The 17,615-nt window shown below is 41.3% G+C and overlaps 1 protein-coding gene across 1 annotated transcript in view; it reads left to right on the top strand.

Annotated features, from left to right (window-relative positions):
- Window positions 1–17,615, top strand: part of rmc1 (regulator of MON1-CCZ1) — a 75,288-nt gene that overhangs the window by 44,429 nt on the left and 13,244 nt on the right. The window contains exons 10-16 of the mRNA XM_060921433.1: window positions 6,755–6,863; window positions 7,234–7,278; window positions 7,966–8,019; window positions 8,206–8,334; window positions 12,015–12,121; window positions 12,304–12,423; window positions 13,745–13,822. Of these exons, the coding sequence (XP_060777416.1) occupies window positions 6,755–6,863; window positions 7,234–7,278; window positions 7,966–8,019; window positions 8,206–8,334; window positions 12,015–12,121; window positions 12,304–12,423; window positions 13,745–13,822 (642 nt within the window). The remainder of the gene's footprint in view (window positions 1–6,754; window positions 6,864–7,233; window positions 7,279–7,965; window positions 8,020–8,205; window positions 8,335–12,014; window positions 12,122–12,303; window positions 12,424–13,744; window positions 13,823–17,615) is intronic.

The raw sequence follows: 17,615 nt of genomic DNA, 5'->3' as shown, positions 1-17,615 counted from the left end.
CTCTTTTTCTGTCTCAATCTGCACAGCGTGTACAGGCTGTCTATACATGGGTTTTCTTAAGCTTTGCTTAGCAGTTTCATGGTCTTCCTCATGTATCTCTTTTAGCAAGCTTAGGAATGAAAGAGGGTCGTTCCTCCTGTCTCTCAGGTTAAGTTGTAATAACATGAGATTAGACTCAGTAGTGCCTTTAATAAGCTGTTCCAATCTAGCTTTGCTTGCTGCACTAACGGGTAGGACCGCCTCCTTTAATTACTTTGTTGAGGGATCTTTCAAGTCGACTCAGGAACTCTGATAAACGCTCACCAGGCTTTTGGTAAAGCAATCTGAAAGACAGGTAGAGGTCTTCTCCTGACTCTGTGGTTCCAAAGGTACTTTCAATTGCCTCTATGTATTCCATATGGCTAGCCTCTGGATTTGGCAAACGAACTGCCTGAATGATCTCCAAAGCTGGACCTTTTAAGACTTTTGACTATTCTGCATCGTTTCTCTTTCTCTGAGCATTCACACTCTTCTATCATGAACTTTGTCTGTTCAAGCCAGCTATCCAAACCTCCTTCTCCGGGTGGAATAGGGCTGACACCAGAAAAAGTCCTCAAGCGTCGATAGTTATTGCTATGACTGTTTTGTGTTTAGTACATTTCCAACTGCACGAATGATAGATTCTGGACTGTTCCAGGCTGTACTAGCACACATCTTCTGAATATCTTCCATTCTCTTGCCTTCTACTTGGAGAAATTGTTCCAACTTCTCAGAAGTTATCTGCACCAGAAACATCTGATTGTGCCACATCTGTTCTCCAATTATTGCCTCCTGTTGGTGGGACAATTTCTGGGGGAACTTTTGAGTAATCTATAACCTCACGGCATTCACACAACTCTTAATGTTTGATCATTGGCATCAAACATTTTGCCTCTGGCTCTGCCTAGTGTTTTAATGGTTTCCAATGTCTCTTCAATACTAGAGATGTCTTCATCTTCTGAGACACCATGTACCATAAGGGCATGTTCAAGGGCTATTCCCTCTCCTCTGCACCAGTTACGTAGCTCCAACTGCAAAGAGTTACTTTTTACTGCCATTTTGTGAGTTATGTTGCAACGTGCTTACTTAGAAGTTTAAAGGTCAGCCAACAAATACTTTGAAAACATTTACATCATATGTAATAATGACAACTTACTATAGATTACACAGTATTACTTTATCTGAGCAACTTAATTACTTTATCCCAGTGTCTGAATTTGAATATCAGTGACTGATTTTAAACCAATCCCAGCGGTGCCTCCAAATTGTGTAGCGCCCATCCCAGGTAGCCCGTCCCAAGTCCCAGACTGTATATATCTCATCTCATTATCTCTAGCCACTTTATCCTGTTCTACAGGGTCGCAGACAAGCTGGAGCCTATCCCAGCTGACTATGGGCAAAAGGTGGGGTACACCCTGGACAAGTCGCCAGGTCATCACAGGGCTGACATATAGACACAGACGACCATTCACACTCTCACGTTCACACCTACGGTCAATTTAGAGTCACCAGTTAACCTAACCTGCATGTCTTTGGACTGTGGGGGAAACCGGAGCACCCGGAGGAAACCCACGTGGACATGGGGAAAACATGCAAACTCCGCACAGAAAGGCCCTTGTCAGCCATGGGGCTCGAACCCAGACCTTCTTGCTGTGAGGTGACCGCGCTAACCACTACACCACCGTGCCGCCTCCAGTTAAACAAATGAGACAAATATTATACTTGGTCATTTATTTATTGAGGAAAATGATCCAATATTACATGTGTGTGGCAAAAGTATGTGAACCTCTCGGATTAGCAGTTAATTTGAAGGTGAATTTGGAGTCAGGTATTTTCAATCAATGGGATGACAGTCAGGTATTTTCAATCAATGGGATGACAATCAGGTATAGGTGGGCACCCTGTTTTATTTAAAGAACAGGGATCTATCGAAGTCTGATCTTCACAACACGTGTTTGTGGAAGTGTATCATGGCACGAGCAAAGGAGATTTCTGAGGACCTCAGAAAAGCATTGTTGATGCTCATCAGGCTGGAAAAGGTTGCAAAATCATCTCTAAAGAGTTTGGACTCCACCAATCCACAGTCAGATTGTGTACAAATGGAGGAAATTCAAGACCATTGTTACCCTCCCCGGGAGTGGTCGACCAACAAAGATCACTCCAAGAGCAAGGCGTGTAATAGTCGGCAAAGTGTCAGGTCTCAGAGTTGTTGATGCTCAGGAGCGACATGTATAGAAGAGGGCATTGTGTCGCCATGCAACGTCAGACCCGCTAGGAAGTGGAAAATGTGACGTTAAACCAGACAGTGAGTGAAAGTCACAAAAGACCCCAGGGTAACTTCTAAGCAACTGAAGGCCTCTCTCACATTGGCTAATTTTCATGAGTCCACCATCAGGAGAACACTGAACAACAATGGTGTGCATGGCAGGGTTGCAAGGAGAAAGCCACTGCTCTCTAAAAAGAACATTGCTGCTTGTCTGCAGTTTGCTAAAGATCATGTGGACAAGCCAGAAGGCTATTGGAAAAATGTTTTGTGGACGGATGAGACCAAAATAGAACTTTTTGGTTAAAGTGAGAAGCGTTATCTTTGGAGAAAAGAAAACACTGCATTCCAGCATAAGAACCTTATCCCATCTGTGAAAGGTGGTGGTGGTGGTGGTGGTATCATAGTTTGGGTCTGTTTTGCTGCATCTGGGCCAGGACAGCTTGCCATCATTGATGGAACAATGAATTCTGAATTATGCCAGCGAATTCTAAAGGAAAATGTCCGGACATCAGTTCATGAACTGAAGCTCAGGAGAAGGTGGGTCATCCGGCAAGACAACGACCCTAAGCACACAAGTCATTCTACCAAAGAATGGTTAAAGAATAAAAAGTTAATGTTTTGGAATGGCCAAGTCAAAGTCCTGACCTTAATCCAATCGAAATGTTGTGGAAGGACCTGAAGTGAGCAGTTTGTGTGAGGAAACCCACCAACATCCCAAAGTTGAAGCTGTTCTGTACGGAGGAATTGGCTAAAATTCCTCCAAGCCGGTGTGCAGGACTGATCAACAGTTACCAGAAGCGTTTAGTTGCAGTTATTGCTGCAGGGGGGGTGTCACATCAGATACTGAAAGCAAAGGTTCACATACTTTTGCCACTCAGATATGTAATATTGGATCATTTTCCTCAATAAATAAATGACCAAGTATAATATTTTCGTCTCATCTGTTTAACTGGGTTGTCTTTATCTACTTTTAGGACTTGGCTGAAAATCTGATGTTGTTTTAGGTCATATTTATGCAGAAATATAGAAAATTCTAAAGAGTTCACAAACTTTCAAGTACCACTGTATATGTTTTATTTTGAGTATGTTTTATAGAAGTCAAATATAGGAAGACAACACTATTGGTATATGATGTTTGAGGTGTTAACAATACTAGAACAATTGTTTTATGCATGATAATATCTTTAGTACCTTGTCGGCACTGAATTTTACACTTTTAACACTTTTTTTTTTTTTGTCTTTTTTTAACTAATTTCAGCAGTACTGACTTGTGCTTATAACAAAATCTAATGCTTACTTATGATTTTAAAAGCTAGTGGTTTTACCCCACGCATAGCAGAATATAAAACACAAGAAAGAAAATAAGTACATTATAGAATTGTCCTATAATTTTTCAAAATACTAGCCACAAGTAGTAAAATTTATAAGGTTTCAAATAAAAGAAAATTATAACCGAGTAGAAGCAATATCTGGTGTCCGAAAAGGTGATATTTTCATTCGAGCCAATTTCTGGAAAAGCCTGTCTTGTGCATCGAATCTACACTGTGGTGTTTATCCTCGTGCAGGGTGAAGCATTTACACTGATCAGCCATTACATTATGACCACCGACAGGTGAAGTGAATAACATTTGATTTATCTCATTACAGTGGCACCTGTGAAGGAGTGGGATATATTGAGCATCAAAAGAACAGTCAGTTCTTAAAGTTGATGTTTTGGAAGCAGGAAAAATGGGGAAAAGTGTAAGGATCTGAGTGACATTGACCAGGGCCAAATTGTGATTGCTAGATGACTGGGTCTGAGCATCTCCAAAATGGCACATCTTGTGGGATGTTCCTGGTATGCAGTGGTTAGTACCTACCAAAAGTGATCCAAGGAAGGACAACTGGTGACAGGGTCATGGATGTTGAAGGCTCAGTGATTTTGCATGGGGCACAAAGACTAACCCTCATGCAGGGTGAAGCATTTACACTGATCAGCCATCTGTGGGTCCAATCCCACAGAAAAGCCACTGTAGCACAAACTGCTAAAAATGTTAATGCTGACACCTTTCTGTTTTAGACAGCATTAACTTTTTTTTAGCGGGATTAAACTGGTGATAATGATCTACAACTGCTATAGAGCCTCACACTTTATATTAATGCAATATAATGATGCTAGATTTCCGATTTTCACAGATAAGAAGGAGCAGCTGGAAATTCAGTGCTACCAAGCAGACTGACCAATCATAGTTGTTACAGTCTACATCGTCATAATGTGTAGTTAGTTTTGGAGAGGTGCACGTCAGGCTACAGGGTAGGGCATGTGGCTATGCCATACACTATGGTTTAAATTCGATGCAGAAATACAAGTTAGTCTTTATAGTCCGGAAAGTTTCATGTCTCTGTTTACAATACTGATCTTTCTATGAGCATTTGAAAAGTGCTTCAAAATTACTTTTTTTTTTTTTTGTACAAATATTGCTTTTTCTGCCATTTTGTATGGCACATACTTTAAACAAGCAGAACTCCAACATCCGCGATATTCCACCATCGAGTCTAGTCCTTCTTATTACTTATTGATGTTCCATAAATACCCTTAAAATATACTTCAAATAGCAAGGAAGCTATTGAATAAAGATCATATCAGGCATTTTACTTTGCTGTGACCTTGACATGGGCATCTATATTTTTAGCTTTTGTTAGCAGCAAACAAGCCAGCTGACCATGTTGAGCGACATTTTCCTCCTCAACTAGCAATCTGTTTAAATAAGTTATTCCACAAAATCGAGTCATACTGATAGCCTGACGAGGCGTGTAGCGCAAGTCAAGTATTATGAGAAAGAGTGGAATAACTGTTTTATTATATACACATTCGCTGGATTTTGAGAAACGGAGTTTTTTTTTTTTTTCAAATTCGATAAATAAAAACTTTATACAAAACGTCTGACAAAATCGTTTCTGCTTTGACTGTAAACAAATTGGCAAAATGACAGTAGCAATTTGAAAAATGCTATAATTCTTGAAAAATATACGTTCTTACCATCAAATACTTTTATTCCATATTTTATCGCTTTTTTTGGGGGGGTTGTTTTCGAGTAGGAGTTTTTATTTTGTCCTCAGTTCAGCAACGCCATTTTGTTTTTCTCTACTCACGGTATATGAGCTGATAGCCTAGTAGTAGAGTAGCCAGTCGGAGTGTGTAATTGCTCATATCCAGTGAATGTGGATAGAATGATCACTGTTCTAGATAGATTTAACAAACGAATGTTTGTATGTTGATTATTCTAAAGCAAATATTTGTATAGACCTCTTGCAGTCACGTGACCGAATCCCGGCTGGAATGTAGTCAGCCGCCATCTTGTCGGTCAACAACACAGCTGAATATTGCTGCACTCGTATACAAAATGGATTAATTTCAACCGACGGACTACACGGCTCATTTTTTGTAATGAACAGATAACTAGATACATGTCTAAAATAAACGACCTACAGATTAGTGACCCTTATCGATTACCGGACGTAGTTTTCACGACCGTGTCAGTGGATATTGAACTGCCAGAGGTGGAATACCCAGATGTGTATAATTACCTCATTAACTTTCCCTCGCTGTTCAGTGGTGAAGCACTGCATGCTTATAAATCTCTGGACAGTTATCTTTACAGAAATTCAGGATTTGTCAGCCCCCCTCAGATGTGGGATCTTGTAAACAAGAAAATAACAATCCTCATTGGACGGGTAAGTCACTTAAGTATTGAGTACTAGTACTGATACTAGATATATCAGTAGTATCTAGTATAGCACTGACCAGCCAATTATGGTTGAATATTTTATATTATCAGTTAGATCAAGTATCAGTAGTCTATCACTATTACTGTATATATGGTATACCTGATAGCAGCAATCCATTTTGCACGCCTGTCAGGGTCCTGTGGCAGCCTATGAAACTTTCTTCCCGATTTCTGCCCTCTCCTGTTGTGGCATTTATATGCCATACAACTCTCCGGCATTGTGGCACGGTAATATTTGCAGATTTGGGCGAAAAACAACGAAGAACAGAAGAACAATGAACAGAACCCGCAGCTGATCGCGACTCGGGAAAGAAGAAAAGAAACCTGCCACTTTGGTGTTTGCCAGCTCGCGTGCGCGCGCTCTCTCTGTGAGGAAAGAGCCTCTCTCACTCTCTCATTTAAAGTCAGTGTCAGTAAATTGCGATGGCGGAAATATGGCGTTTGACCGACAAGATGGCGTCTGTTTACAATCTGGATCGGCTGTGACGTCACATGCAAGTGGTCTATACTGTGTACATCATCGATTGACATCACTCCCTAAACTAGGACTACCCCAAATTGATGAGTAGGAATTTCAGGGGCATTTTCTTTGGCTTTTCCTGTTTGGAGGTTGGCAATTGTTATGACCTCTACTTGCCTGCAGCATTAATCTTCTATGTTATGTTAATAATCTGGTGAGAATAATCCCTCTTTTACTTTTCAGACCTCTCTTATCTTTGATATCAAGCTGAAAGAGCCAGACTGTGCTGTGAATATTCACCAACCTGTACTTCCGGCACAGTCCATCCACCCTTACAAGATTTCCATCACAGGTGCTTTGAGGGCCAGAACTTTATTAAAATTCTGTCATTATTTCAGATATTTGTGTATCGTGTATAATTTGTCTATTCACATATTCTGCATACACTCACCAACTAGGAACATGTGTACAGTTGCATATTCATGCAGTTATCTAATGAGCCAATTATTAGGTAGCAGTGCAATGCATAAAATCATGCAGATACATGTCAAGAGTTTCAGTTAATGAAACGTCAAACATCAGAAAAAGTGTGATCTCTAGGACTTGGATGATGGTACCAAATGGGCTGGTTTGAGTATTTCATAAACCTTTATTTATCCATCATGTTCTTACCTAGCATGTCCAGTCATTTGATCATTATTGACCTGGGTATTGTTCCACAGGGCCAGTGGCTGCTACCAGTCAGGCTTCAGTGCAGTGTGAGCTTTGTATCCTTTTAATAATTAAAAAAATAATTTTTTGTTAGCTAAAATTGTTGAATACCACATGGCTTAAAGGAACAGTCCACCGTACTTCCATAATGAAATATGCTCTTATCTGAATTGAGAAGAGCTGCTCCGTACCTGTCCGAGCTTTGCGCGACCTCCCAGTCAGTCAGACGCAGTCAGACGCGCTGTCACTCCTGTTAGCAATGTAGCTAGGCTCAGCATGGCCAATGGTATTTTTTGGGGCTGTAGTTAGATGCGACCAAACTCTTCCGCGTTTTTCCTGTTTACATAGGTTTATATGACCAGTGATTTGAAACAAGTTCAGTTACACAAATTGAAACGTAGCGATTTTCTATGCTATGGAAAGTCCACACTATAATGACAGGCTTACTAACACCTTCTGCGCGCTTCGGCAGCCCATTGATATCTGAGCTCAGATATCAATGGTATGACCATTATCACTGGTCATACCTGCTGCCATGTTCTTTGGGTTGTGGAAAGAAACCAGCAGACCTCACTGACACAGGGATAACAGAAAGTAACTTGAGCACAGGATTGATTCTGGGACCCTGTCCCATAATCCCTGCCCAACTGTGGGATTTCAAGGCTATTCAGTATAGTATAAAAAACAATTTAGTTTATTTTGTAGCATGTCCTGCCTTTTTCCCTGTCTCCCTTAACATTTAGACTCATCAACTTGGAGTGTCTTTCAACCAGATATCATAATCAGTGCAAGTGAGGGTAAGAAGAATTTTGGCTAACACGTTTCTATCCAAATGTAATTAATTTTTTCCTTAATTTTCTAGTGTCAAATTAAAAATAAACATGCTTGATAAGTAAATTGTAGTTTTGTATTTTATATGTATTTTATATATCCAGTTTTACTATTGTATATCAAGCTTTGATGTCTGTGTATGTATCGGATAGGTTATCTTTGGTACCTTCATGTGAATCTCCATCCAACTGTGAACCTCCTTCAAGACAAAGGAAAATTGATGGACTTCCTGCTGCACAGAAGCGATTGCAAAATGGTCATCCTGTCTGTATGCTCACAGAGTATGCAATCCACAATGACTTGTTAATGCATGTATTTTTATTTAAATTACAACTCTGATTCCAAAAAAGGTTGGGAAGCTGTGTAAAATGTAAATAAAAACAGAATGAAATTATTTGCAAGTCCTTTATGGCCTATATTCAGTTATACAATACAAAGACAAGATATTTAATATTCAAACTGAAACTTTGTTTTTTGTAAATATACACTCTGAATTTGATGCCTGCAACACTGCAAAAAATTTTGGGACAGGGCCATGTTAACCCTGTGTTAAATCACTTTTTCTTTTAACACCACTCAGTAAGCATTTGGGAACTGAGGACACTTAATTGTTGAAGTTTTGAGGATAATTCTTTCCCATTTTGTTTGAACAAAGATTTCAGCTGCTCAACAAAGTACATCAGTTTGAACATTCAGTATCTTTTATATGCACTGCATTCAATTGAATATAGGTCAAAAACGATTTGCAAATCATTGCATTCTTTTTTTTGTTTGTTTGTTTTACACAGCACCCCAATTTTGTTGGAATTGGGGTTATATATGCACCTAGAATTTGCCTTTTTACAGTGACACTGATTATTACCCCAGTTGTAACCTTGAAACAAAACAATTTTTGCATCCAACAGCAGATTGTACAACCCCGATTCCAAAAAAAGTTGGGGCACTGTGTAAAACAAAAAACTGTGAAGATTTGCAAATTATGGAAACCCTATATTTCATTGAAAATAGTACAAAGACTATATATATTAAATATTGAAAATGAGATTTTATTGTTTTTTGAAAAATGGATGCTGATTTTGAATTTGATGGTAGCAACACGTTTCAGAAAGGTTGAGACAGAGGCAAGAAAAGGCTTTAAAAAATTGTGTAATGCTAAAAAAAAAAATACCCAACCTAATTTGGTTAATTGGCAACAGGTCAGTAACATGATTGGGTATAAAAAGAGCATCCCAGAGAGGCTGAGTCTCTCAGAATGGGATGGGTTCACCACTCTGTGAAAGACTGCTTGGGCAAACAGTGCAACAATTTAAGAATAATGTTCCTCAATGTAAAATTGTAAAAAAAAATTTGGGGATCACATTATATATGGTACACAATGTCATTAAAAGATTCAGAGAACCTGGAGGAATCTCTGTATGCAAGGGACAAGGCTGAAAACTGACATTGGATGCCTGTGATCTTCAGGCCCTCGCGCAACACTGCATTAAAAGCAGACACGTGTCTGTCATGGAAATTACTGTATGGGCTCAGGAACACTTCAGAAAACCATCGTCTGTGAAAATAGTTCATTACTGCATCCACAAATGCAAGTTTAAAACCATATATAAACAATATCCAGGAACACTACCACCTTCTCTGGGTTCAAGCTCTTTTACGATGGACTGAGGCGAAATCGGAAAATTGTCCCGAGGTCTGAAGAATCAAAAGTAGAAATACGTTTTAGAAATCATGAACACCACGTCCTCCAGGCTAAAGAAGAGAGGGACCATCCGGCTTATCAGTGTACAGTTCAGAAGCCAGCATCTGTGATGGTATGAGGGGGAATTAGTGCACATGACATGGGTAGCTTGTACATCTGGGAGGGCATCATTAATGCTGAATGATATATACACATTTCAGAGCAATATGCTGCCCTCCAGAGACAATCTTTTTAAGGGAAGACCTTCCTTCTTTCAGCAAGACAATGCCAAACTGCTTTCTGTACATACTAAAACTGCATGGCTCTGTAGTAAGAGAGTCTGGGTACTAAACTAGCCTGCCTGCAGTCCAGACCTGTCTCCCATTTAAAACATTTGGTGCATTATGAAGCGCAAAATACAACAAAGGAGACCCCGGACTGTTGAGCAACTGAAATTGTCTATGAGGCAAGAATGGGACAACATTTCTCTTTCAAAAACTACAGCAACTGGTCTCCTCCGTTCCAAAATGTTTACAGAGTGTTGTTAAAAGTGGAGGTGATGCAACACAGTGGTAAACAAGCCCCTGTCCCAACTTTTTTGAAACGTGTTGCTGACATCAAATTCAAAATGAGCATATATTTTTCAAACAATAAAATTTTGTTTCAACATTTGATATGTTGTCTTTGTACTATTTTCAGTAAAATATAGGATTTCCATGATTAGCAAATTATCACATTCTGTTTTTTACAGTTTACATAGCATCCCAACTTTTTTGGAACTGGGGTTGTAGCTTCAGTTGAGAGCCATCTGATCTCTAGACTCAAAGTGACTATCTAAACCATTGTATGTATACCATCATGATCAGGTATACACGTTTTGTTACATATGTTCAATGGCCATTTTATCAGGTCCACCTTGCATGTGTTACTGTGTTCCCACTGTATGATGATAGATATTGTGTAGAAATATTTGTTCCCTATGACTTTTAAGAAGTACCCTTTGGGTATGGGAGGTAGTAATACCCCCAAGTCCCTCACTCCCAAGGGAGCAAAGGCACTGATTGTTTGGAGTTTTTCCCCTCCTCCAAGCCGGATTTGTGGGCATAAGGATTTGGCTGGGTATTTGATAATTAAGGACTAAGGCTAAAGGTGGCAAGTGTATTTGCAGTTGGGCAACCACAGGCGAGTTTTAAACTCATAGATTAGAGAGTTTAGTCCTGTGGGCTTGACTAAGCAAGGTCAAGATCACCCTCACTGGGTTGGTCTCTGTGAAGGAGTCTTGAGTGAGGGCACTGACACAACCCCATACCATGACACACCCTGGCTTTTGGACTTGTTGCTGGTAACAGTCTGGATGGTCCTTTTTGTCTTTGGTATGGAGTACACGGCATCCAATTCTTACAAAAAAAAAAAGACATGGAATACTGATTCATCTGGCCACAATACATTTTTCCAGTGTGTGACTGAACACATTTGGGATGGACAGTCCTAGAGAAGTTGAATGCATTTCTGGACACAGTTAACATAACGCTGGTTCTTTACACAGTAAAATTTTGACTGGCATTTGTGGATATAAATCCGTATTGTAGTGCTTGACAAAGGTTTGCCAAAGTCATCCCGAGCCCATGTGGTTATATCAGCTATAGATGAATGATGTTTTTTGATGCAGTGCCATCTGAAAATTGAGATCATGCAAGCTTAGGCTTGCAACCTTTGCCTTTTACGCACTGAAATTCCTCCAGATTCCTCGGATCATTTGATATTATGTACCATAGGGGGTGAAATATCTGATTCCCCTTGTAATTTTTGAGGCACGTTTTCTTTGAGGAACCCATGTTTTCTCCTCAAAAACTAGGCCTTTCCTAGATACTGATTTTGTACCAAGTCATGATCACAGTCATCAGTTGACATCACTTTTTTCAAATCACATTATTATTTGTTTTATCTCATTACTAGCACTAAATTGCCCCATTCCACCTTTTTTTGGAATGTGTTGCAGGCCTGATGGAATGGAGGAATATTAACAAATCTTGGGTTCATGCTGTCTGCAATGAAATACAAGTCAAACGAAATTTAAAAATCTTTTTTTTTTTTTTTGCACTTTCTGTACTGTCCCAGCTGTCCCAACTCTTTCTGATTTGGGGTTGTATGTATGTAAATAAGGAATTATACTCTAAAATATGGTGGTGTGTACGTAGTTTGTGCATCAAATAGAATATTTTACTGGATTTATAATATTTAAACTGATTAAACATTGTCTTCTCTTTTTCTAATCTGTTTAAGTGCTTGTAGGTGGAGAGAAGGGAAACTTGCTTGTAGTGGCCACAGTATTTGATAAGCTAAACCAAGTGTATAAGGAATACCTGGAGGCAGAGCAAGCATACACTTTGGTACTGCAAGTTCCCCTCTTTTACATGCTACCAAGTACCGTGAATATAATAAAAGACCTATAAAATAATTGATAATCTTTCATAGAACCTATTCTTTCTGTCGTTTCTCAGCAACCCTGATAGTAATGTGATTGTACTAAGCAGTTTTTAGTTGGTGAAATTTTCTTTTTCTTTTCCTGTAGGCTATGGAATCAGGACCTAGTCGCTTCAGTAACTCCTATAAAAGACCAGTTCGAACACAAGCAGTGATTGATCAGTCAGACATGTACACGCATGTCTTCTCTCCGTTTACTGAGAAGAAGGTGAATATAAAAGACACTACACGCTGCAAACTGCATTTAAAGAGAATTAATATCAGTAAAAGATACAGTGCATGAAAAAAAAATACGCTGCTCCTGATTTCCTCTATTTTTGCATATTTGTCACATTAAATGATTTCAGATCCTCATAACTGTTATGGCAGAGAACTTGAGGAAACAAAACAGTTTTTAACTGAAGGAAAAAGGTTGTGCAACACCTACATCACCCATGTGAAAAAGTAATTGATCCATAAACTTATTAACTGTCTGTGTCACGTTTTAGTAGCAACAACTGCAATTAAATTCTTCTAGTTACTGGAGGTCATTCTTTCACGTTGCTGTGGAGGAAGAGAAGAATTCATGGCTCATTGTTTACGGCAATTCACCCTGAAGCAGCAAAGCATCCCCGTGCAAAAACATTACCACCACCATGTTTGACAGTTGGTAGGATATGGAAAGCTATTAGATTTACGCCAGATGTAATGGGACTCATGTTCCTCTTGTTCAGCAGGGTTTTTTTTTTTGTTTGTTTCTTTTATTTGTTTTGCCTTGCAGTTCTCCCATGTATACCAGTTTTGTCTCTTTCTAATGGTGACATTATGAATACTGACCTTATCTGAGGTGAGTGAGGCCTGCAATTCCTTAGCTGTTCATCTGTATTCTGGAATCATCTATGCACTCTTGGAGTAATTTTGGTAGGTCAGCTACTTCTGGGAAGAGTCACCACTTTTCCAAGTTTTCTCCATTTGGAGATGGTGGCACTCACTGGGGTTCACTGTAGGCCCAGCGTTAGGAAGGACTTTATAACACTTTCTAGTAAGTTTCTTTCCTCATCTCTTCTGGAATTTCTTTTGATTGTGCCATAGTGAACTGCTTGTTGAGGCATGTGCTTCACATTTGTTGGAAAGGTTCTGTTTAAGTGATGTTTAGATTTAATAGACCTGGCAGTATTCAAACCTGTTTGTGTCATCAATTATATTTGGTTAATTGGTTGATTAATTAATGTAGCTAAAATTATTTCACATAAGGCCAGTAGTTTGATAACTTTCAATTTAGAAATTATGTATTGTGTTTTTACTTATGCCTTTTTCTTGTATTACATTTTGTTTGAAGATCTGAAACCATTAAATGTGACAAATATGCAAAAATATTGGAAATCAAGGAGTAGTAAATACATTTTCTTGGTACTATATGTATAAAAAAAGTAATTATACATAATTGCATTATTCTGTCATTATTTCAGGTCTTGTTTACTGTTTAACACTAACATGAGAATTACAGTAAAGTGATTTTTAAAAAAAAAATTATTTATTTAATTTTACAGGATGTATCACATAAGTTCATCATTGCGGTTCTCATGGAATACATTCGCTCACTCAACCAGTTCCAAATCACAGTTCAGGTACAACACTTACAGTACAGGCACACAGTCAGTTTCAGAAATATTGTGGTTATTTAGCTTAATCTCGCACTGAAAAGCATGATAGAAATTGTTTAATTACAGCAAAATTATTTTGAGAAAATAACAATCAAAAGAATACACCGTTCCACATTTATTGGCACCCCTGCATTTAATATTAATACAGTCTCACTTTGAAAACAAGTGTTGATTTTGTACTCCTGTAATGCTTGATGAGATGGAAAATATAAAGTAAGAAATCTTTGAACACTCCTCAATGCAGAATCTCTCAAGAGTTCTAGGTCCTCTCTTGTGGACTAACATTCACCTCACCCCACAGATTTTCAGTGGGGTCCAGGTCAGGGACTCTGGTTGGCCATATGAAAAGCTTGATTCTGTGGTCACTGAATAATTTTTGCGTAGATTTGGATGTATGCTTTGGATCATTCTCATTCTGGAAGATCCAACAATGACCCAGTTGAAAGAGGCAGCCAGATATTCAGTTTAAATGTTCTTCTACTTCAGAGTCCATAATGGCATGTATGCTAACAAGGTTCCTAGTCCAATTGGAGGAAAACGGTGCCACCATAGTCATCATTTGTGGTTTAGATTATTTTTTGGATAACCATACTTTTTCTTTTTTGTGAAATAAAACCAAGCCCATTTTGATTGTTGCAAAAAAAAAAAAACTCTTTCTGTCTCCTCTCAACATGCAACACAATTGCAGTTAACATTACAGCAGTGGTTTGTGAAATGCACTTACATTTATGGTTTGTGGAAATAAATATATGGAATTTTGGTACAATTCTCAAATAGGTTGTTTGCATAGACATGGTGTCTAACAGTGACTTGGTGACTCCAAAATGCTACTAACGTGCTATCCAAACAACTCTGCCAAGTAATGGGCTTGTGAATGATTGTGTATTAACAAATGGATGTTCTACACACACACACACACACACACACACACACCAGAGTTGTTATAGTTTTGAAATTTGAGGGGTTTTTTTTATTTTGTCTTAATTTTAGTTAGTTTTACAGGTGCATAAGTAGAGTAGCGGCTACAGTTATCGACACCGTAATGATCTTTTGGCCATTGCGAAAGTAGAAAAGACTTTCAATACGTAAATTGTGCATGAATAATTACTCAAACTTCCACTGGAAAAAAGTTGATTCCCGATTACTTAGTGTATCAGATCATGTCACACCGTTCCACAATTATTGACACCTTTGTCCGCAATTATCGACATCCAGATGATTTATTTATTTTTTTAAAAATGGTATGTGGTATTAACCAAACATTTTAGTTTTTATTTAAAATTTGTTTTACAATGACCTAGTACTCCTGTGGGTTCACCACCCACAGAGGTAGCAGTAGGGGTTTGGTGCAATGTGGATTGGGTGGCAGTCGAAGGCAGGAGCCTCGACGACCTGATCCCTGGACACAGCGGCTGGCTGTTGGGACATGGAATGTCACTTCGCTGGGGGGGAAGGAGCCTGAGCTTGTGCGGGAGGTTGAGAGGTACCGGCTAGAGATAGTCGGGCTCACCTCCACGCATAGCTTGGGCTCTGGAACCCAGCTCCTCGAGAGGGGCTGGACTTTCCACTTCTCTGGAGTCGCCCGTGGTGAGCGGCGGCGGGCTGGTGTGGGCTTGCTTATAGCTCCCCAGCTCAGCCGCCATGTGTTGGAGTTTACCCCAGTGAACGAGAGGGTCGCCTCTCTGTGCCTTCGGATTGGGGAGAGGGCTCTTGCTGTTGTTTGTGCCTACGGGCCAAATAGCAGTATAGAGTATCCGGCCTTCCTGGAGCCCCTGGGAGAGGTACTGAGGGGTGCTCAGACTGGGGACTCCATTGTGCTACTGGGGGACTTCAATGCTCACGTGGGCGACAACAGTGACACCTGGAGGGGCGTGGTTGGGAGGAACGGCCTCCCCAATCTGAACCCGAGTGGTGTTTTGTTATTGGACTTCTGTGCTAGTCACGGTTTGTCCATAACGAACACCATGTTCGAGCATAGGGGTGTCCATAAGTGCACGTGGCACCAGGACACCTTAGGTCGGAGGTCGATGATCGACTTTGTAGTCGTTTCATCTGATCTCCGGCCCTATGTCTTGGACACTCGGGTGAAGAGAGGGGCTGAGCTGTCAACTGATCACCACCTGGTGGTGAGTTGGATCCGCTGGCGGAGGAGGAAGCTGGACAGACCTGGCAGGCCCAAACGTATGGTGAGGGTCTGCTGGGAACGTCTGGCCGAGCACTCTGTTGGGGAGGTCTTTAACTCCCACCTCCGGGAGAGCTTTTCCCAGCTTCCGAGGGAGGCGGGGGACATTGAGTCTGAGTGGACCATGTTCTCTACCTCCATTGTGGACGCAGCTGTTCGGAGCTGTGGCCGCAAGGTCTCCGGTGCCTGTCGTGGCGGCAATCCCCGAACCCGGTGGTGGACACCGGAAGTAAGGGATGCCCTCAAGCTGAAGAAGGAGTCCTATCAGGCCATGTTGACCTCCGGGACTCCTGAGGCAGCCGACGGGTATCGGCAGGCCAGGCGTGCTGCAGCTCGGGCAGTTGCGGAGGCAAAAACTCGGAACTGGGAGGAGTTCGGGGAGGCCATGGAGAAGGACTATCGGTCGGCCTCGAAGAAATTCTGGCAAACCGTCCGGCGCCTCAGGAGGGGGAAGCGGTACTCTGCCAACACTGTTTACAGTGCGGGTGGGGAGCTGTTGACCTCGACTGGGGACATTGTCGGGCGGTGGAAGGAATACTTTGAGGATCTCCTCAATCCCACCGTCATGTCTTCCACTGAGGAGACTGAGGCTGATGATGAGTCCATTACCCAAGCCGAAGTCACTGAGGTGGTGGCAAGGCACCGGGGGTGGATGAGATCCGCCCTGAGTATCTCAAGTCTCTGGATGTTGTGGGGCTGTCTTGGTTGACACGCCTCTGCAACATCGCGTGGCGGTCGGGGACAGTGCCTCTGGAGTGGCAGACTGGGGTGGTGGTCCCTCTTTTTAAGAAAGGGGACCGGAGAGTGTGCTCCAATTATAGGGGAATCACACTTCTCAGCCTCCCAGGGAAAGTTTACTCCAGGGTACTGGAGAGGAGAATTCGACCAATAGTCGAACCTCGGATCCAGGAGGAACAATGCGGTTTTCATCCTGGTCGCGGAACACTGGACCAGCTCTATACCCTTCATAGGGTGCTCGAGGGTTCATGGGAGTTTGTCCAACCAGTCCACATGTGCTTTGTGGATCTGGAGAAGGCATTCGACCGTGTCCCCCGTGGTATTCTGTGGGGGGTGCTTCGGGAGTATGGGGTTCGGGGCTCTTTGCTAAGGGCTGTCCGGTCCCTGTACGAACGGAGCAGGAGTCTGGTTCGCATTGCCGGCAGTAAGTCAGACCTGTTCCCAGTGCATGTTGGACTCCGGCAGGGCTGCCCTTTGTCACCGGTTCTGTTCATAATTTTTATGGACAGAATTTCTAGGCGCAGCCAGGGGCCGGAAGGAATCCTCTTTGGGAACCACAGGATTTCATCTCTGCTTTTTGCGGATGATGTTGTCCTGTTGGCTTCTTCAAACCGGGACCTTCAGCATGCACTGGGGCGGTTTGCAGTCGAGTGTGAAGCGGCTGGGATGAGAATCAGCACCTCCAAGTCCGAGGCCATGGTTCTCGACTGGAAAAGGGTGGCTTGCCCTCTCCAGGTTGGTGGAGAAGTCCTGCCTCAAGTGGAGGAGTTTAAGTATCTCGGGATCTTGTTCACGAGTGAGGGAAGGATGGAGCGTGAGATCGACAGGCGGATCGGT

Source organism: Neoarius graeffei, chromosome 5 (genome assembly GCF_027579695.1).
Source record: "Neoarius graeffei isolate fNeoGra1 chromosome 5, fNeoGra1.pri, whole genome shotgun sequence".
Classification (NCBI taxonomy): domain Eukaryota; kingdom Metazoa; phylum Chordata; class Actinopteri; order Siluriformes; family Ariidae; genus Neoarius; species Neoarius graeffei.
This window is presented reverse-complemented; position numbering and strand designations above follow the sequence as displayed.